At 46.6% G+C, this 20,147-nt stretch overlaps 3 protein-coding genes across 5 annotated transcripts; 2 read left to right on the top strand and 1 right to left on the bottom strand.

Annotated features, from left to right (window-relative positions):
- Window positions 1-247: 247 nt before the first annotated feature.
- Window positions 248-7,720, top strand: LOC130380737 (hemicentin-2-like). 3 transcript variants are annotated; one of them, XM_056588050.1, is made up of 11 exons: window positions 248-456; window positions 642-716; window positions 1,104-1,352; window positions 2,310-2,573; window positions 2,703-3,008; window positions 3,472-3,741; window positions 3,852-4,127; window positions 4,714-4,989; window positions 5,353-5,628; window positions 5,909-6,157; window positions 6,816-7,720. In XM_056588050.1, the coding sequence occupies exons 1-11, from the start codon at window positions 318-320 to the stop codon at window positions 6,836-6,838; spliced, it is 2,403 nt and encodes an 800-aa protein (XP_056444025.1). In that variant the 5' UTR covers window positions 248-317; the 3' UTR covers window positions 6,839-7,720. The 3 variants fall into 3 exon arrangements, with proteins under 3 accessions (XP_056444025.1, XP_056444024.1, XP_056444026.1); XM_056588049.1 differs by having other exon boundaries at window positions 313-456; window positions 663-716; XM_056588051.1 differs by lacking the exon at window positions 5,353-5,628 and having other exon boundaries at window positions 317-456.
- rpap3 (RNA polymerase II associated protein 3) lies at window positions 4,677-13,948 on the bottom strand. The gene is made up of 17 exons (XM_056588059.1): window positions 13,848-13,948; window positions 13,485-13,643; window positions 13,223-13,375; window positions 13,012-13,128; window positions 12,506-12,633; window positions 12,091-12,212; window positions 11,896-11,966; window positions 11,662-11,799; window positions 11,109-11,236; window positions 10,520-10,641; window positions 10,350-10,420; window positions 10,068-10,163; window positions 9,453-9,712; window positions 8,790-9,027; window positions 8,216-8,313; window positions 7,775-7,875; window positions 4,677-7,670 (listed from the first exon to the last, which is right to left on the bottom strand). Exons 2-17 carry the CDS (start codon window positions 13,635-13,637, stop codon window positions 7,585-7,587), a joined length of 2,082 nt encoding a protein of 693 aa, XP_056444034.1. The 5' UTR covers window positions 13,638-13,643; window positions 13,848-13,948; the 3' UTR covers window positions 4,677-7,584.
- Window positions 13,949-14,028: 80 nt separating this feature from the next.
- On the top strand, window positions 14,029-17,633 carry atp23 (ATP23 metallopeptidase and ATP synthase assembly factor homolog). The gene is made up of 6 exons (XM_056588107.1): window positions 14,029-14,396; window positions 14,610-14,655; window positions 14,940-15,021; window positions 15,561-15,698; window positions 15,939-16,022; window positions 16,896-17,633. Exons 1-6 carry the CDS (start codon window positions 14,249-14,251, stop codon window positions 17,097-17,099), a joined length of 702 nt encoding a protein of 233 aa, XP_056444082.1. The 5' UTR covers window positions 14,029-14,248; the 3' UTR covers window positions 17,100-17,633.
- Window positions 17,634-20,147: the final 2,514 nt, after the last annotated feature.

Genomic DNA, 20,147 nt, shown 5'->3' with positions numbered 1-20,147 from the left:
CGAACATACGATTACGGTGTATGCTGTATTGGGACACTTGTGATAAAACGGAACACATTCTCTTGGCAGCAGCCATGAGTAAACACGAATAAGAAAGGGGCAGCAAGCATTGTGGTTTTCCTTGGAAGGTTCAAGACCAAGAATAGCCGTGGGAACAAAGAGCGACAGAAAGAGGTCACAGATACATGGACCACAATGGTGCCTGCTGATATAGGCATCATCAGGGAACCTAACGCATGTAGACTACACTCCTTTGTCGTGAAGGTTGGCTAATCCTGTGGCTTTTCGTTGGCATTGGTTCACTGATAAGGTGGCCGATGGGCACGGCTTCTTGCGGGCGACGTTATAAAGATCGGGCTGGCGTTCCGCCCGGCATTACTGATGGCCTGTGTCATCGGAGATTCTGCGGCATCATGATCCGTCCAACTGCCCGTCTGTTTCTCATCTGCCTGGCAGGTAAAACACACTTGACTAGTAATGAAATGTTGTAATTATTTGGATTACTACATCTTATTGAGTTTTTTTTTATACATAAACTACGATTTAGATTGAATTATTGACTTGTTTGAAAACAATGGATATTTCAGATGTTTTTTATGTATTTTTTTGAAAAGTGACTGAAAAATTCTCTATTTTCCCAGTGTTTTCTTTTCATCCCAAAGGAATTTTTGCTAGTGAGGGAGAACAAGATGGGGCCGTGAAGGACATAGTGCCATGTAAGATATTTTACTGGCTCACCCCAGAAAGAGTCTTATTACCTTTTATTACTATTTAAGTAGTCAAACTTAAAAAGGAGACAAAAGTTAGCTGTAATCAATGTTCTTTAGTCAATGTAGAAATGTATGCACTCCAAAATTAACTTCAACAACTGGTTTTGGTGGTTTTAAGTTAAAACATTAAAAAAAATGTAACAGAACTTTAGACAAACTGCTTGATTTAAATAATTCCATCACAATTTCTTTCATGGATGTTCTTTACTCATAAACCAAAAACACAAACAATTCCCACCTATTTTCAAACACCTCACCGTAACCCTGAGCAAAACTAACCCTCACTTCCCAACATATGACCTCCTATCCCGCCCCCCCCCCCCCCCCTTTCAGCGGGACCGTACTCCATGGCCATCAAGGGGGTCAACACGGTGACGGTGGGGGTGCCGTACGCCTTCACGTGCTCAGCCAAATGCACCCCGGCCTGCACCTTCTCCTGGAGGAACGGGAACCGGACCTCCACAGGCGCTGAGCTCACCCTACAGCTGAAGGCCCGGTCTCCCCTGGAGATCCTCGTCTGCGTGGCGGTCAACCCGGACACCCGCAAGAGCGCCACTGTTAGCAAGACGCTGGGGGTGACAGGTATGCATAGGGTTGAGCAGCCCTTCGATAGCTATCTGTAGCTGAGATAGGTGGATCACCTCGAGGCTTATAATTAACAATTATTTGCCGTAGGCAAAGTGAATAGTGGGGAATAGCCACTATTCCCCACTATTCACGGAGGCTGAAATTAATAATTGTTTTTAGTATATACTTCACGGGAACAATCCAAAAATAAACAAGATAACACTTTTTGCCGGGATCTATTTGTTTTAATCAGCGGTTTATTTGTTTTTATTAACGTGATGAGTGCCATGAATATCCCGGGTTTGAGATCTTAATCATGGGATATTGCCCATCAAATGCGCCATTTTTAGGAGGTTCACGTGTAGCATACAAAAAGCTGAATGTAAAGACTTGGGTAGTTTGGAGACGTGGCTTACACACAAAGATAAATGAAGACGCATAGACGTTAGATACCAGCTTAGATGCGTAGATAAAGTGTATTTCTTAGGTAGCTGCAGAGAAATTGACAGTTTAGAGATACATATACAGTACATTTGTTCTGTAGATAGATTAGAAGTGGATAGCTTCTTAGATACGTAGATAAATTAAGACACATAGACGTTATATACATAGCCACCTTAGATGCGTAGATAAAGTGTATTTCATACATATTTGCTAAAATACGTAGATTAAACCGACATCTTATATACATACATTATATTTGCCCTGTAGATAGATTAGAAGTGGATGGCTTCTTGGATAAATTATATTTGATAGGTAGATACTGTAGATAAAAAGTAGATAGCTTTGATAAATATATTTAGTATACTTGATACGTAGATAAATTAGATGCGGATAGCATGTTTTCGAAAGATTTTATTTATTTGATAAGTAGATGGAATAGATAGTAGATAGTTTAGATGCGTATTTATAGATATTTTGATAAATTATATAGAAAAAAATGGTCACTCATTCTACTCTGTGATTTTTCAGTGGGCCCCTCGAACATAATGATCAACGGGCCCTCAATGCTGACCCTTCGAGTTGAAAACAACTTCACCTGTACAGCCGACTGCTATCCATCCTGCACCTACCTCTGGAAATGGATGTGGGAAGGGCAGCCTCTGGGCAATTCAAGAGGAGCCACGTTGTCGATTATTCCCCCTGAAACTGTAAACCAAGAAACGTTGATTTGTGAAGCCATGGACACTGTGTCGCATCTCTTCATATCAACTTCTCTACGAAGATATGTGGCAAGTAGGTGATGGGAACGGGAAAGCCAAAGAGACGCTAACAATGTTTATCCTGCTGAAACAACTCCATGTGTGTTTGTACCGTGTCTATATCGCCTAAAAACCTTTGAATCTGTTTCAAACCCTGCTTTAGGATTATTAGGCATTTACATCGTCTCACAGAGCGGACAGTGGTCAGTGACGGTGGGACAAACATTTTTGTTCACCTGCTTCGTGGAGTGCACTCCATCCTGTACCTACATGTGGACCTTTGAGGGAAAGACGTACGAAAACGACCAGGTCCACGTTCCAGTCTTCCACAAAGGAGAGAAGCCTATGATCAAGGAGGAGCAAAAGATCACTGTAACACAGGATCATCGTACAGAACCACTTACATGCCAAGCCAAAAATACAGTCTCAGGAGCCACCATTAGTGTCACACAGATCTTGACCATCAACAGTAAGTCCCTAAAAAGCCACTGTACACAATGCATCTTTGGGGCCCTTGCCGCCAGCTAATGGTAGGATATATATCCGTTATCCATTGAAAACTAAGCCTAGCATGATCCTGCATTTTGTGGTTTCTTTTGTAATTTATTTAGGTATTCTTTTTCACAATGTATCCTTGAGGCTTTGTGAGGTTAGCAAATCAGTGTTTTGCCGAGTATCAAAATCTGCAGTTTGCTTAAACATTAATATAATTGATGATAAAGCAAACCCATAATGATCAAGAGAGGGTGCTTTATTGTGAATGTGTTAAGGACTGTTTCAAAAAGATTATTCATGTTTCAAAACAAAGGCTTTGGTCGTATGATTTGTGGCAAATAAGAGCCAGAGAACAGAAAAAAAAGAACACAGCGCGACAGAAGAAAATGCATTGTTCGAATACATTCATGTATGACTGCATACATCTCTCTGTGTAGATCCCTACTCTGTGCGCCCGGCCACTCAAGGAGTGCCAATGGCCGGCCAGACCTACTCCCTCCAGTGCATCGGCTCACAGAACCCAGCCTCAATTACATGGCTCCAAAACAGCCTCCCACTGCCTGTGTCCGACCGACTGGTTCTGTCACAAGACAACACCCTGCTCACCTTCAGTCCTCTCATGGAGTCTGACACAGGAACGTACCAATGTGTTATCAATGTAGATATAGGGGACGTCAAGTCACTTGGCTACAGAATGCAGGTCAATTGTGAGTATTACAAATCTTTCGATGTTGACCGTTTTGAATTCCTAATTATAAAATTAATGTCATCTCATCTGATCCAAATCGAATTTGTGAATCAATGTCACATTTTCCAGTTGGACCCTCCAAAGTGCAGATTGTTGAGGTTAACAAGGGTGCAGTCGGTAAGGAGCTGACTGCCCTGGCTGGATCCATCACAGCCCTGCAGTGTGTGGCTGACTGCTATCCCGGCTGCTCCATCAGCTGGTTTTACAACGGCAAGATGCTGTCCACGAACGCCTCCATCTCCTTCACACCAGTGACTCCACCCAACCAAGCCGTTCTCCGCTGCGTTGCGTACGACCCTCTGACCATGAAGAACAGCTCTGCTGGGACCACCGTCATTGTTCCTTGTAAGGAGTCGTCATAACCTCTTACCCATCACTGGTCATACCAGACCAAATGAGCTTCTTGTTTTTGTTCAAAGACCAGTGTTTTGAAATGTGAATAGCTAGGTGTTCCTCCTGAAACGCATAATGTGACTTTCACAGAGTGACAGAACCTCACTCCCACGGCCTCAATAACACCTCAACCACCGACCCAGTGGTCTGCAGTCCTTTAGCTAATTGGTTAATGTGTTCCTCTTCCAGTCATGGGGTTATCTTGTCAGAAAATGCTCCATAGTGGTTTGGTTTTCTTAAACAAGCATTTCAGTGGTGCCTTGACCGGAATATGGACTAGGGGAAAAGTCCCAAGGTGAGGGTGAAAGGTGGTATCCAGGAAAAACCTCACTCCTGATGGTGTAAGAATGCCAGAACAATCAAGCCAAATTGCTGCAGTCATTTAGCTTAGCGGTAAGCGCCATTGTCTCCCAATTACTGATTCCAATCCCGACTATGTAGCAATTTTGGTCTCTGAGAACCGAAACTACAGGATAGGTGATCATCGATTAATACCAATTCTCTCATCTAATCCGCGAATGCATCTTCAACTCTCCAGTTGGACCCTTCAAAGTGGAGATCATTGAAGCCCAAAAGGGTCCAGTCGGTAAGGAGCTGACTGCCCTGGCTGGATCCATCACAGCCCTGCAGTGTGTGGCCGACTGCTATCCGGCCTGCTCCATCAGCTGGTTCTACAACGGCAAGATGCTGTCCAGGAACGCCTCCATCTCCTTCACACCAGTGACTCCACCCAACCAAGCCGTCCTCCGCTGCGTTGCGTACGACCCTCTGACCATGAAGAACAGCTCTGCTGAGACCACCGTCATCGTTCCTTGTAAGGAGACGTCATAACCACTCACCCATCACTGGTCATACCAGACCAAATGAGCTTCTTGTAGGTTTAAAAAAAACAAAAACAAGGGACTGTTCTCAAACCCCGACTCTGTAGCGATGTGGTACATGTGAGCTGACGTTACATATTTCACCTTCAACAAATTTTATAAGATGATACCTTTAGTTGTGATGGGTACGACCTTACCTAGTGTCTAGGGGTGCTGACCTTACCTAGTCCTAAGCATTATGACACATGGACTGTGAAACTCATTGGATCTTCATGGTATTTGTTATGTTCTCCTAAATAGTAGATCAACACAAAGCTGTCGCATCTAATCCGTGGAATACCTGTTGTATTTTCCAGTTGGACCCATCAAAGTCCAGATCGTTGAGGTTAACAAGGGTGCAGTCGGTAAGGAGCTGACTGCCCTGGCTGGATCCATCACAGCCCTGCAGTGTGTGGCCGACTGCTATCCGGCCTGCTCCATCAGCTGGTTCTACAACGGCAAGATGCTGTCCACGAACGCCTCCATCTCCTTCACACCAGTGACTCCACCCAACCAAGCCGTCCTCCGCTGCGTTGCGTACGACCCTCTGACCATGAAGAACAGCTCTGCTGAGACCACCGTCATCGTACCTTGTAAGGGAAACCCGCTCGCTCTTCTTTATTCCAACATTACCGTATAAATCATCGGAAACAATGCATCGAATATCCACAGAAGTGACCATGGACATTATTGTTATGTCGGTAGACGTACCTCTTTCAATCTACCATTAAAAAATGTTCTACAAGTTCCTACATTCTAGTTTGAATCCAATTGAACAGCTTTTCGACATCGAACCGCCCAAAATGATGCGTTGATATTTTAAAGGCATGTCCAATCATTGAGCCGCTTCAAAGTTGCTGCTCCTGTTCTCAGACGGGCCAGTGGACGTCACCATCTCCGGATCGCCTTCTATAGAGGTCGGGGTCAAGGCCTCGTTCACGTGCAGCGCCACCTGCAGTCCGGCCTGCACCTACACCTGGACCGTGTACGGCTCCCCGGTGAAGGGCAGCTCCATCGACATCACCGTCAGCCGCTACGTGGCCACGGAGTCCATCAGCTGCCAGGCGCAGAACACCCTCTCGGGGAAGACCGCCACAGTCAACGATACTCTCACCGTCTCAGGTGGGTGGTCTGCGTCACGGCCGCTCTTAAGGCTTCGTTATGGTTCCACGTTAACGCAATACAAAGGGGGTTCACGGACCCACTACGTCCTTGCAGACCCTCCTTGCGTCCACCGCAAGGGCCTGACGTTCGCCTCCCGAAAAGTGTAACCATGGGTCGAGGCGACGCAGCAGAAAGGGCTTTGATTGGTCCGCTCACTAAAACCCGACGCAGAACCACAACAGGTTCACGACTGCTTCGAAAGCGTTTGCGTTGTCCTTGCGTTGCGTCAACGTGGAACCATAATCAGCCCTTTCACGGGACGAGTAGGTTTTATCGTGGTCACGGTTACCTCCCACTTAATCAGGGCAGCATGTGGCTCAAGAGGCAGAGCGGGTTGGCTGGTTTCCATAAGTTTGCTAGTTTGATCCCCGGCTCTTCCTATCAGAGTGTCCAGGTGTCCCTGAGCAAGGCACCTCTAACCCTGACTGCTCACGACGAGCTGGCTATCGTCTTGCATGGTAAACACCGCTGTCGGTGTGTGAATGTGTCTATGAATGGGTGAATGTGATGCAGTATTGTAAAACGCTTTGATTGGCCACTGGTTAGAAAAGAGCTATATAAATGCATTACATTTTATAATGCAATATTGTGTTTTATTTATCTTGTTTCCTCCCAGAACCCCATTGGTGTGGATGTTGAGTGGAGGATGAGAAGCAACATTCAACTTGGAAGTCTTTCTGCGATGCAGTAGGCCGTGACAATAGATTATGGTTGTGTATATTTGATAATCATTCTATGGTTGTTGTTTCTATAAGATGCAAACATGATTCTAGCAACAGTACTCTATTGAAGTATCCGTCCCCAAACCGACCGATACCTTTTCAGTTTCATGATATATAAGCCAAACTATGCAATCTCTAATAAATCTTTGGAGTCAATGCTGTTGCCTATACTGAGCCGGTCAATCTGTCATCGTTCTTATCAACTGACATTAGCGATACGATTGTTTGTTCAACTGCATTAACCTTTACGGTAATGCTGAATGTAATACGCCTTTATTTACCGTTCAGCTCGGACTCCTTTAGACAAAAGAGATGGATTCCAAAGTTTGACTCCAGTTAAGTGTTTTATTTGAAACCTTTACTATTGTCCAGTCGAGTTTACAAGCTGTTCTCACGCAAAGGACAAAAAACATCAAAAATGAACTTTTCAAGTGGGCCCGACATAAAGGAGAAAGTACCAAAGACAGCAACCCACTGACAGTTGAAATACTAATCAATACGTTCAATCTTGCCAACGGGAAAGTCCAGCTCTTGCATAAACAAACCTATGTGTGAACAACACTACAGTAGAATACAGAAAAGCAAGTTGCACTGTTGGCAAAGTTGTTGTTAAAGCTTGTGGTGACCACAGGTCAATTCCGCTTGATACCCGTTGTCATAGGGTCAGATGTCATATTTCTTTCGCAGGGTTTTCAAAGCGCCTTTTTCCAAGGGAGCTTGTTGGAGGAAATCAAACAGTTCCCGGAGAACTGAATAAAGAAAAGATAAATACGACAATAAATAAAAGTGTAAACAATAAAAAAGGGGGGGGGGAGGTATGTAAATATGTTGTTTGAGAAATTGTAAATATTACCTTTCTTCTCTGCCGAAGACATGAACATAATGGCCATGTCGAATCTCCGCACACTGGCCAGATTTGTGAGGATTCCCAGTATGAGTGCTGGTGTTTCATTCCTGCAGAAGAGCCAACGTTTCCTTCACTTTACACCCTTCGTACCCAGCACGACATGATGCATGTCACCATCATGTACTTTGCTTGAACCTCTGCATTTCCTGCTTACTGACATAATATTATAAATATCTTAATTGATAAATGAGCACTGGTTAGATGAGACATGCTGCAGGATATGGATCAGACGTTAAATAACAAAGAAGAATTCTGAATAATAATAATAATAATAATTGCAGATACAGTCTCCTTTCTCTCCAGCTGCATCCTAAATTGATCCTAGATATGTTAAGATGCACCGAGGTTCAATCTCAGGCAGAAGAGAATCTTGACTTCATGACTCACTCGGTGTAGAACTCCAGTAGGGTCTTCAGGATCTGGTTGAGGAGGTCAGATTCCAGAGAGTTCTGGAAGATCTTGGCGTATGCTGCCGGCTCCATTTGCTAGAAACACAGTTGAGTTAGTTGGTTAAAACGGTATAAGCCTCTCTTCGACTGAGTGCTGCGGTGCTGTTCGCCTCGCTCTCTTACTCCCCCGGTCTGTCTCTCTCCATCAATAAGGGCCTCTCACTTTATGATGATTTGTCTTCAACACTTTTATTGTCGCTAAAATTCAAACAATCTGCATTTCCTGCGAGCGTGAGCACACCTGTGCTTGCACCATTTCATTACACAGGATTTCATGGAAATTAACCATCTGAAAGTCTAAGGCGTTGGATCTATTGAGGATAGGTGTGGACCTGATGGAACCATTAAAAACTACTATAACCACTCCAGTAATCGTCCCCAGGGCCCCTACCTGGAGGTATCTGTGGCCCCTACCCTGAGGTATCTCTGACCCCTACCCTGGGGTATCTGTGGCCCCTAATACCCTGGGGTATCTGTGGCCCCTAATACCCTGGGGTATCTGTGGCCCCTACCCTGAGATATCTGTAGATCTGTTGGGGCTGATGAGGGCCGATGGTCCGGAGGTCTGCCTCAAACTGGTAGCTGTTTGTTGCCGGCGCGGGTAACAGCTCCGTCGGGTCAATGGACGACCTGACGGAGCTGGGGGCGGTGGTGCTGGTGGTACTGGTGGTACTGGTGGGGGTGGGGGTGGGGGCTGCTGGGAGACGAGCGGCAGGGTCCGGTCTCATGACGTCACCCCCCGGAGCACTCCTGACCAATGGATGAACAGAGCTCGTCAAGAAGCGACCAATGACGGCTTCAGTCGCAAAAATGATAATAGGATAGCATGTCATGACTTCTACCTCCTCAAATCTTTTTGATATTTTTATTATTATTATTATTATTATTATTATTATTATTATTATTATGATTTCTAAGACTTTATAAGACTAAAATGTAAAGCTGCAAAAGGTATGTTTTCTCATTAGCAGCCTCTAGTGGCGTGAGTCGTAGCTACTGCTATATTATACTCCGCCATAGCCCGGAGCATTTCAGACACCAAAGGAGTCATAGAGACCCATTCCCTGGATGGATTGACTTCTTTAATGGCTTCAGTGGTAAAGTGCCATGGGACAGGTTTAGAGCTCTGCTGCTCACAGAAGCCCATGGACGAGGCGAAGAAGCGTCCGACATACCGTGCTGCCGTCTGCGTCGGGACGTCCGATATCTCCTCGATCTTAAGGACCTTGGCGCTGGGGGAGGTGGAGAGTGGAGAGGCCTGGTCTCCGGCCTCCTTCGACTGGCCCTGGCCCTGGCCCTGGCCCTGGCCCTGGCCCTGGCCCGGGGACCAGGAGGGGTCCTGGGGCACCGACCCCGACGGGACCCCCGGCCAGACCTGGTCCGGGACCGGAACGTCTCCCCCCACCTCCTCGATGTCAACCCTCCTCAGGGGCTTCTGTGGGTTATTTATCGAGTTATAAAAGGGGAGGGCAGGATGGATGTTGTGATTAGTACACCTTGCTATTTGGAAAATGATTATTTCCAAATGTTACTTATTAAGTTATAAAATGGGGCAAGATTGTTGTTGTGATTGTTACACAAAACTATTTGGATTATGAATATTCCAAAATGTTATTTATTAGGTTATAAAATGGGCCAGATTGTGGTTGTGATTGAAACACAAACACTATTTGGAATACGAATATTCCCAAATGTCCCGTTGTGGGATTACTAAAGTACATCTAAAAAGGTATGGAATACATATTGTGTGGGTGCACGAGGCGCGGTGGGACAGCGTGGAGGAGACTCACGGCGGAGCGGAGGTGTGCCGGTTTCTCCAGCGGCTGGACCGTGCGTCTGGGAGCGTCGTCCTCCGTTCCCAGGAGGCCGCCGGACGCTCCAGTCTCCTAAAGAGGCCGCGCACAAGGACTACGTTTAGAACCCAGCCCACTTATTTCTACTGGGCGTTTTACATGCAGGCACAGAGGTTCAGATTGCTTGTAGTTTCGTGATGATTTCCTGTTCCTGCAAGGGATGCCCTACAAAAAAACTAATAAATTAATAATTAATAATTATCAATAATTGCAACATACGATTTTTATTTTCTGGAGCTCGTTCAACGCTTGCTTGTTTCCGGGTTCGAGTTTCAGCAGCTCCTGGAAGTCTGTCAGAAGGGAACAGACGACATAGAGGTGTAGTCAATAAAGGGGTCTGTACGGCCGTTCCATCGGAGAAGAGGACCGTCCACCCGTGAAGGCAGTACCTTGCTGGGCCTCACGGAGCTTCCCCAGAGCCAGACGGGCCGTGCCTCTGCGGGCGAAGGCCTTGGAGTAGGTGCTGTCCAGGGTGAGGGCCGTGCCGCAGTCATCCTCGGCCTGCTTGTACCTGGAGGAGGAGGAGGAGGAGGAGGAGGAGGAGGAGGAGGAGGAGGAGGGGGAGGAGGAATAGGAGGGGGGGAGGAGGAGGAAGAGGAGGAGGAGGGGGAGGGGAAGGGGGAGGAGGAGGAAGAGGAGGAGGAGAGGGAGGGGGAGGAGAGGAGGGGGAGGAGAGGAGGAGGAGGAGGAGGAGCAGGAGGGGGAGGAAGAGGAGGGGGAGGAGGAAGAGGAGGGGGAGGAAGAGGAAGAGGAGGATGAGGAGGAGGGGGAGGAGCAGCAGGAGCACAGGTTATGTTGGGAGATTTTCTGGTACGTTTCTATGCAGGTGAATTTTCTACAGGGGCAAGTTTCTATACAAAGACAACAAACAGGTGAATTTACTGTCCAGCTGAGTTTCCATCCAGGTGAGTTCACATACAGGTGAGTCCCCCATACAGGTGAGTCTCCACTCTCCACACAGCCAGAGCTGCCTCCTACCTCTCCAGCTTGAGGTAGGCCATGGCTCTGTTGGCGGGCAGGAGGGCGTTGGTAGGGTCGGCCTCCATGCCTCCGGTGTAGCAGTCCAGCGCCGCCTCGTACTTCCCCTCTTTGAAGTACGCGTTGCCCTGGAGACCATAGTCATAGCAACGGATCAGTGCTGAGAGCTTCGGTAACAATTTCCAATCAGGGTAGATGAATTAACTAGTTAATGCGGTAATTAGCATTAACTTAGTTAATAACGAGTTAACTATGAGTCTAGTAATCATTTACCAATGGTGTTTACGTTAACTAAGATTTTAATTTATACATTATTTAAAAGGGTTAGAGTGAGTGCACACCCTAAACGCTATGCTCATCATGCTTTTTAATAATGCTAATTAATTAATAAAGTTGTTATCTATCTACCTTATAACTACTTTAACTTATGTTTATTAAGGTACTCTTATTGTGAAGAGTTATCAGAGTTCCTAAGACAACACCAGCTTAGCTTCATACGGGTCATTATAATAGAAAACAACAGCATCAATCTACGGCACACGGGTGAACCTACTCTGTCCTTCTGCATCACCGCCTCTTGTCTCTTCTGCTGTTCCTCCAGACGTTTCTGCTGCTGGGGGTCCATCACGGCGGGGGCCTCCTCTGGGGGGGCGGCCTGGCTCGAGACGTCCGTGCCGCGGTCCGCTATGACCTACAGACACGACATGGAGAACATGGCCATGAGTGAGGAGAGAGGGGAGGGACACAACAGGCATGAGCTAACTGACCTTTGAATAACTAACGTCACCTTCTTTATTTTGTTCACTTCCGTCTTCGCGTCGGCGTTCCTGGGATCGAGCTTCAGAACAGTTTCGTAATCTGTCGACGATGAAGGATACGAGACGGGTGAGCAGGTTTAGTCACACACTGCGATCATAACAACAGCCATGGAGGGAGGGACCAGGGAGCCCCCCCCTTAGGTAGCAGTGCAGGGGAGTCCCACCTTCCAAGGCCGAGTTGTACTTCTCCAGGGCGAACCGGGCCGCCCCTCTGCGGGCGAAGGCTTTGAAGTAGTTGCTGTCCAATGCGATCGCCAGGTTGCAGTCGGACTCGGCCACTGAAAACCTAACCACAGCAGTGTAATGAATCAGGGAATGTCCAAACAGATAAGAGTTGGTCGAGTGTCACTTGACTTGGGCACGAGGTACGTTACTCATGCACACGTGCATCTGTGGTAATACCGTACAGCTATCAGTAACCGGTATAGCTACCTCTTGCATGTTACGTCACCGTTGGAGATTCAGCGATACTCAGACAAGAAGAATCCCAAAGCGTTATAGTATAACGCAACAAAGCCTGAGTAAGTGTTGTTGTGTGGCTCCTTTTCATGCCATGTTTGTGACGTGGGAAGGACCTACTTTTTGAGTCGGTGGAAGCAGGAGGCCCGGTTCGTGGGGAGGACGGGGTTGTAGGGGTCAGCGCTCATCCCTCGGGTGTAACACTCAACGGCGTCGTCGTACTTCCCCTCTCTGAACAGCGCGTTGCCCTGAAAGAGGTCATCAATAATCAATAATCAAGGACTCTCGGCTGAGCGGTGGTGGTGGATGCAAATCCCCGATGCAATGGTGATAACCCCCCCCCCCCCCCCCCCCCCAAGTACGATCCTGTGACTGGCCCCCTACATAAAAGCGTTGGCTAAATGAGTAAATCGTTTTTACATTTCAGTTTCCATTTAGAGGTGACATATTATACAACCAGGTGCGAGTGTGAAGTGTCAGAAGAGGAAGATTTTCCAAACGTCTCGCAACGGCTAATCACACGCACACCTGCTGGTATAATCTGTCACCTTTAAGTAAACTTAAGAGTTCACATCGGTCCGCACTGGGGGAGGATCTGGGTGTCTGAAGGGGTTTGGACTCGGTACCTTCTCTTTCTCAGACAGCGCCAGGCTGTGGTCCACTGCTGCTGTGGCGTCCTCAGAGTCTGAGTCCGAGCCGCCCGCTGGACTCTCTTCCTTATCGACGGCGGACAGAGCCTTGTCCTGTCACCACCAGAACACAACGCTCATTTAAAAGGTGTGGGTCGACACATTTGTTGTGTGAAGAATTGTAGTTTTGGAAAAAAGTTTTTTTTACCACGTCAAATTTGTCCCATGCTTTATAGTCGAAGGCGTTAATTCTCGGCGTTTCTTTGGGTTCGTCCGTCTTCGGCTGACTGTTCTCCTCGGACGGTTTGGTCTTTCTCCTCTTCTTTTTGAAATCTTTGTTACGCACAGGGGGTAGATTATTCTGTCACAACAGAAACGTGTTAGTGCGTTGCCCTAGGGACTGAGGGAACAGGAAGGAGCCAGCCTGATACACGGAGGTTAAATACAATATGTTTAATAAAGGTTCCTACCTGGTTCTCCTCGGTGTGTCCCGTTCTGAGCTCCTCGTCTTTCCTCTTCATGTCTGTCTCCCAGCCATTCATCTCTCTCATGAAAGTTTGCAGCTCGTCCGCATTCTGGCGCATTTGAAGTTGTAACTCGATTGCTTTGTTTGCGCCGGACATCTTTTCCTAGAAGATACATATAAAACCAAAACGACTGAGAGGTCAGTCAAAATATTTATTGAGAAAACAGAGAGTGGTCCATCCAGAAAGATGGGGACGAACAGGGTTCTAGAACGGGGACTTCTTCACTTCCGGGAACTGACGTGTAGAATACACTAAAACACACACAAACACGTACATCAGCCCGAAATGTGAACGTATAGAACTCACCTAGGAAGCTTAACGGCTGACAATGAAAGTGAAACACATGTGTCAACAGCCCTGCTCCGTGTTGACATGCGACGCCATGACAGCGGACTCCCAGCAGCCTTTGCGGCTCCAACTACGTAGTAAGGGGTCGACAACATAGAATAAGCATTTTGTTTACTTTTTTTTATACATATTTATATATCAATGTATTGAAATGTATTAATGTCGTTGCCTCTCTGAATATAACTATTTAATTATTTTCTGACTGATTTGAATTGTTTTACGGAAAAACAGAACTTTGACCTATGACGTGAGAGATAAAAACAACAGAGATGACCTCTCTCCCCGGCTAGCCTCACTCACTCACCTCACACTTCTGGCTGACAAATCACCCATTTATGATATAATCACGATCAGATGAAATGGATCAAACCAAACAGGATGACGACTATGGATACAACCTTTTCCCTGACAGAAACACCGCAAAATCCAAGAAGGCTTTCATTACTCAAAGCCTGTTCACATTCAATCACAAGTGCCAGGTCATGTTACAGTTCGCGATGGAAACCAGTAAGTATTAAGGATAACTAATTGTCATTAGACAGCAGTATAACACATGGGGAGGTCTGTGTTAGCTCCGTGGCTAAAGCTCACTGTGTGCATTGACAGCCCCATTGTCGTCTTTGGCTTTAGCCTATGCTAGCTAACTTAGCATGGAGTTTCCAAGTCTTAACCAGCTTTATTTTAATACTTGCCATGTCGTTCTGTCTTTTCTTGCTTCAGGTCCATATGCAAAGCTGCTTCTTAGTGCCATGAAAAGTTCTGGATGGTAAATACATGTTTTCTCTTTCTGTGTGTGTGTGTGTGTGTGTGTGTGTGTGTGTGTGTGTGTGTGTGTGTGTGTGTGTGTGTGTGTCAAACTGTTATTTTGCAATTGTTAATGCTTTTTAACAGATTTTCCATTCTACATTTGTATTACCTTTTTGTTTCTTGACTTTCTGTCCTCAGCAAATCACTATTGTTAAACTAGTACTCTGCTGCATGTGATTTGACATTTGAAATGACATGTTTAATATACATTCTTATTAACGTTGTTTTATCTTCTTCACACAGTACAGTATATAAAGACCGGCACTTTTCCTGTGAGGATTGCGACGGAAGTGTCAGTGGTGGCTTTGACGCAAATTCGTCTCAAGTAAGATCCTTTTTAAAAGTAATAAATCGTATGAAAAGAGTTATGACGTAGACAAAGAGATCAATTGTACAGAGCATGATGAGATGTGCAGCAGGGCAATGTATTTTTAGCGTCAAGATTTGTAAATGCAGCGTGAGCTATTTTTTATCAACTTGGTGTCAGATTCCTAAACACAAATTCATGGACGATACTACTAATACACTTTACTATTTTGTGCCGCAAGAAATAACATTTAGACAGATTGAACCACTTCATTAATATATATTGGGAGCGACCCGGTGGCTCCTCGGGTAGAGCTCGTTAAGGCTTGGTCGAACCCGGGTCCTGAACTTGGCGACCCGGGTTTGATTCCTGCCTGCGGACCGTGGCAACCTTGCAGCTGCTCTTAGCTACTTGTAGGGGAGGCATGTACTCCCCTCTAGCTCCCATACCTTCCTGTCTATCTCACTCTGTCATGAAGCAAAAAAATACAAAAATAAACCTTTTAAAATATAGCTTCACCATCTCTTTGCAACGTCTGTCGCCTCGTTTGCTTCCAGATCGTTCTGTGTCAGAACAACATTCACCAGCAGGCCCATATGAACCGAGTGGTGACCCACGAGCTCATCCACGCCTTCGACCACTGCCGAGCCCACGTGGACTGGTTCAACAACTACCGGCACTTGGCCTGCTCCGAGGTGAGGCCGGCTGGGGTCCCTGTGTGTGTGTGTGTGTGTGTGTGTGTGTGTGTGTGTGTGTGTGTGTGTGTGTGTGTGTGTGTGTGTGTGTGTGTGTGTGTGTGTGTGTGTGTGTGTGTGTGTGTGTGTGTGTGTGTGTGTGTGTGTGTGTGTGTGTGTGTGTGTGTGTGTGTATTTCTCCTTCAGCATTTCAAAATTGTCCCCCAAACATAGTGATTTGGATACTTTTCTTTTTTGCAGATCCGTGCAGCTAACCTCAGTGGAGACTGCTCCTTCAGCAGTGAGATTAACAGGTTTAACTTTGGCTTGAAGAACCACCGCCAGGTACGCCTTGTTGTCATTCATTGTGTACGGAAGAAAGGGACCGTGGTTCAGTTATGGAGTTAAAGTAACAGGAGGGAGTAACGTCTCTGAATGGGACTTCTATCTGAATCCTCTCACTCTTTAGGACCATAGGATAGTGAAGAGTTGGGGTGCATTCCAACTTACAATACATTGCAATACAATACAACCAAATGCAGGAATGACACCAATTGATTTGTATCAGAATACATTACAACAGGCCCACATTATACAACGACATTTACAGTTAGATTTAGGGAATTTAGCAAACACTTTTATCCAAAGGGACCTACAATAAGTACATTTGTCAGATGAAAGAGAAACAATTTATCCGTCGGTACGGTAAGGATGTTCATAGAACCATGTGCCAAGCACCAACAATCGCTAGGTCAACCCAAGATGATACACGATGCAGAGTACTGTTTTTAAGTGCAAGGACGTACCACACACAATAAGTGCCGGCAATCCCTACATGTTAGTAATGGTAGTGAATCTGTTCGGCTCAGCCATAACTAAATCGATTTCTGTTTTCCTCTTATTCTCTGCGCCTCCCCCGTCTCCCCCACCTCCCGAGTCCCCACTCTCCTCTCTCCCCCGTCTCCCCCCTCTCCTCCGTCTCCCCCACCTCCCCTGTCTCCCCCATCTCCCACACCTCCCCCGTCTCCCCCCACCTCCCCTGTCTCCCACACCTCCCCTGTCTCCCACACCTCCCCCGTCTCCTCCGTCTCCCCCCTCTCCCACACCTCACCCCTCTCCTCCCTCTCCCCTGTCTTCCCCCCATCTCCCCCCTCTCCCCCCGCCTCCCCCGTCTCCTCCCCCCTCCCCCCGTCTCCCCCCATCTCCCCCGTCTCCCAGGAGTGCGTCCGGGGCCGCGCCCTGCGCTCCATCCTCGCCGTCCGGAAGATCAGCCACGAGGAGGCGGGCAAGATCGTGGACGAGGTGTTCGACAGCTGCTTCAACGACACCGCCCCCTTCGGCCGCATCCCCCACACCAACAAGGACGCCAAGTTCGCCACCAGGCACTACGAGAGCCGAGACCGATACCACGCTAACGTCTAACGTCTAACGCTAACGCCGCCGCGGCGCGCTAATTTTAACACATTCTCCGAGGGTGCTTTGTACAAAGAGACGCTAAGAGGGGAGGTCGGCGAGGCGGGAAGAGGCCCGGTGGAGGGCACCGTTGACGGAGGGGGCGGTTGGAAGAGGCAGTCTGAAGGGTAAAGATGTGTTGGGGAGGAGGGGGGGGGGGGGGGGATTCCTCTTAAAGGGGTTTTTGTCACCAGGTTTTAACGTTGAGTGAGGCTAATATTGGAACAGAGCCGTGTCAGGCCGCCCCAGCTCAAGTTCTCAGATATTTGTGATTGTCTTTTATTGCTGCATTATTTTTTGCTCCTCCTCCAGTGACAACATTGACTTTCCTGTAAATAGAGCAGATTTATGTAAGTTAAATATTGATTTATATGATTTTTTTTTTTTTCATTAATTTCGCCCCCCCCCCCACCCGATTTGGTTGAGTTGGCCGTGCACATATGATTTGTGCACACCTTCCAATGCGTTTTCAAGATTAAAGTGAAGGTTTTACCAAAACGAAACGCATTACAAATGTCTTTATTTAATCAAGTATGAAGCATTGAGTAGTTTATATTTGAGAGTGAGACACTATAGTTAAAGACGGGATGAAATCGCTCCAGATGAGATTTCGACACAATGGAGCCAACTAAAGTGAAATGAGTGAATTAGCACATTTTGAACTGGGTGGTTGTCAAGGGACGTATTTAACTTTGAAAACTTCCCCTGCACTGCGTGACCCCTAAGCACCCCATACAGCTTTTTTTAATTAGCCACTTGTGTAAAACCTAATTGGTGACATCTTTATTGGACATTAGCATTTAAAGGACATCTTTTTCCCTCCTCTGAGATTCAGGAGGCAATGAGTTGGTTTCATTATCTCTGAAAATGATGTTTTTCTGGATATCTCAAAGACCGCAGACTGCAATCAAGGATGCTTTTCAGTATTTATTTTGAAGAAGTCGTATTTAGTTCCCCTAAAAAGTCGGGTCTATTGGTGACTAGATTAATTCACGATCAAAGAGATGAAAATTAACATAATACATTTAAGAAGCTTATGAAAATCCACCCACTTTCATGCACTTATCTATAAACGTGTAAGTGTCCACGTGAAATAATAGCAATTGCAAACATCTTTTGACAATTTTATTTACTGTGTATTTTAGGATAAAAAACAACATTCAATCCTGCTGCTCGGTTTTCTTTAAAGCAGAATTGACCACAGCCAGCCACATGTTCAACACAAAGGTGAATTTATTGGTGGTTTGGATATTATTGGCTATTAGAAATAACACAAAATATTGTTCAAATCTTCTTATCTGCTTGTGAACTACTGCTCGGCATGAAATTGTCGGGCTGCAGTTCCATCTCGATCCACTAGGTGACGCCGCTACCTCACGAAACCAAAGGGGCCGATCCATATCCCACGAACTTGCTCTCAGGGGTTCCTTGACGAATTAATAGAAACGATTTTATTAAATTCGGTTTCAGGTGAGCGCTCGACCTGTCATAGGGCAAGACAATCAAGTGACTGCTGTGAAGAGCGCCTTTTCCCATTTCATTCCAACTACTTAAGTACGCACACACCCACCGCGATCTAATTAGAAATCACTGGGCTAATCTGCTGTAGGACAACACATTAACCCCGGGAGCGCTGATGAACTCCTCTCGTTAATTAGAGCGATGAGCAGGAACACTTGGCGGGAACACGTGCCCCGCACAGCCGGCGGGAATAAAAGGACACCCACGTGCCTTTTGTGAAGTTTCTCGGCGGAAGATGCGTTGCGCATTTTAAATATGTAGCCTATTTGCAAAACGACGTCACAGTTGACGGGGAAACATCATTTAGTATTTATAAACTCTGAAATGAAGTGCTATAAGTGGAAAAATCAAGCCCTCAGCAGATGTGGCCCGCACGCTAGGCTAATTAGCTCGAAGAAGAGCAGGCCTGCTACGGCGGTTGCATGGGGACCTATAGCCTAAGGGGGACGCTCTCATTTAGTGATTGAGGACATGTACATATCTAAAAATGTCCACCTTGAGTCCTCGGGGGGGGGGGGGGGGCTATTATTCTGTACAGAGTAAAGATGGCGCTGTATAATCTCCCCTTCCTCCCGATTCAACTTTATTCCAAGTTTCCATTCTCGGTACAGATATAGGGGGGATATGGCTCAGGAGGTAGAGCTGGTTGGCTTGTAACCAGAAGGTTGCTAGTTCGATCCCCGGCTCCTCCTAGCTGAGTGTCGAGGTGTTCTTGAGCAAGGCACCTCACTCTAACTTCTCCTGACGAGCTGGAGCAGTTAGAGTTACGCCGCACAGTAGGCTACATCTTCATCACAGAGGTGTGACGACAGGTGCGGCTCATTAGGGTTAATTACAAGGCTGTCAAACGGCGACCATTAATGTCCTGAGATGCGTCTGTGTACGCACCTCTGAGGTGACGCTCTGATTGGTCGACTCAATGTTTCACCGCTTTCTCATTCAAAACCCAATAAATTAGTGCTGACCAAACCGGATAATAATCATCCCAGTACTTTCAGCCAGTGTCTGCGTGGGTCTTCTGGGTAACTGACTCCGTGTGGTTCACTCCTTTGGCGGAGGAGAGCGCGAGACGTGGAGATCATTAGTAATAGTTCAGTATTTATGCCCCTCGAGGGCCAACACCGTAACCTGACAATTAACTGGCCCAGCAGGGGGCATTGTTTCAAGTTCCACACACGAGGATTTAAATCAATTCATTACGCACGCATGCATGCGGTTAGGTGTGTGTGTGTGTGTGTGTGTGTGTGTGTGTGTGTGTGTGTGTGTGTGTGTGTGTGTGTGTGTGTGTGTGTGTGTGTGTGTGTGTGTGTGTGTGTGTGTGTGTGTGTGTGTGTGTGTGTGTGTGTGTGTGTGAGAGAGAGAGTGGGAAAGAGATTGTGTTTGTGCGTGGGTGTGTGTCAGAGAGAGAGACGGAGATTGTGTGTGTTTGTGTGTGCGTAGGTGGTACGTGCGTACGTGTGTTGGGGAGGCAGATTAATTACGGGTGTTTAAGGTTGG

Source organism: Gadus chalcogrammus, chromosome 4, assembly GCF_026213295.1.
Source record: "Gadus chalcogrammus isolate NIFS_2021 chromosome 4, NIFS_Gcha_1.0, whole genome shotgun sequence".
Taxonomy (NCBI): domain Eukaryota; kingdom Metazoa; phylum Chordata; class Actinopteri; order Gadiformes; family Gadidae; genus Gadus; species Gadus chalcogrammus.
This window is presented reverse-complemented; position numbering and strand designations above follow the sequence as displayed.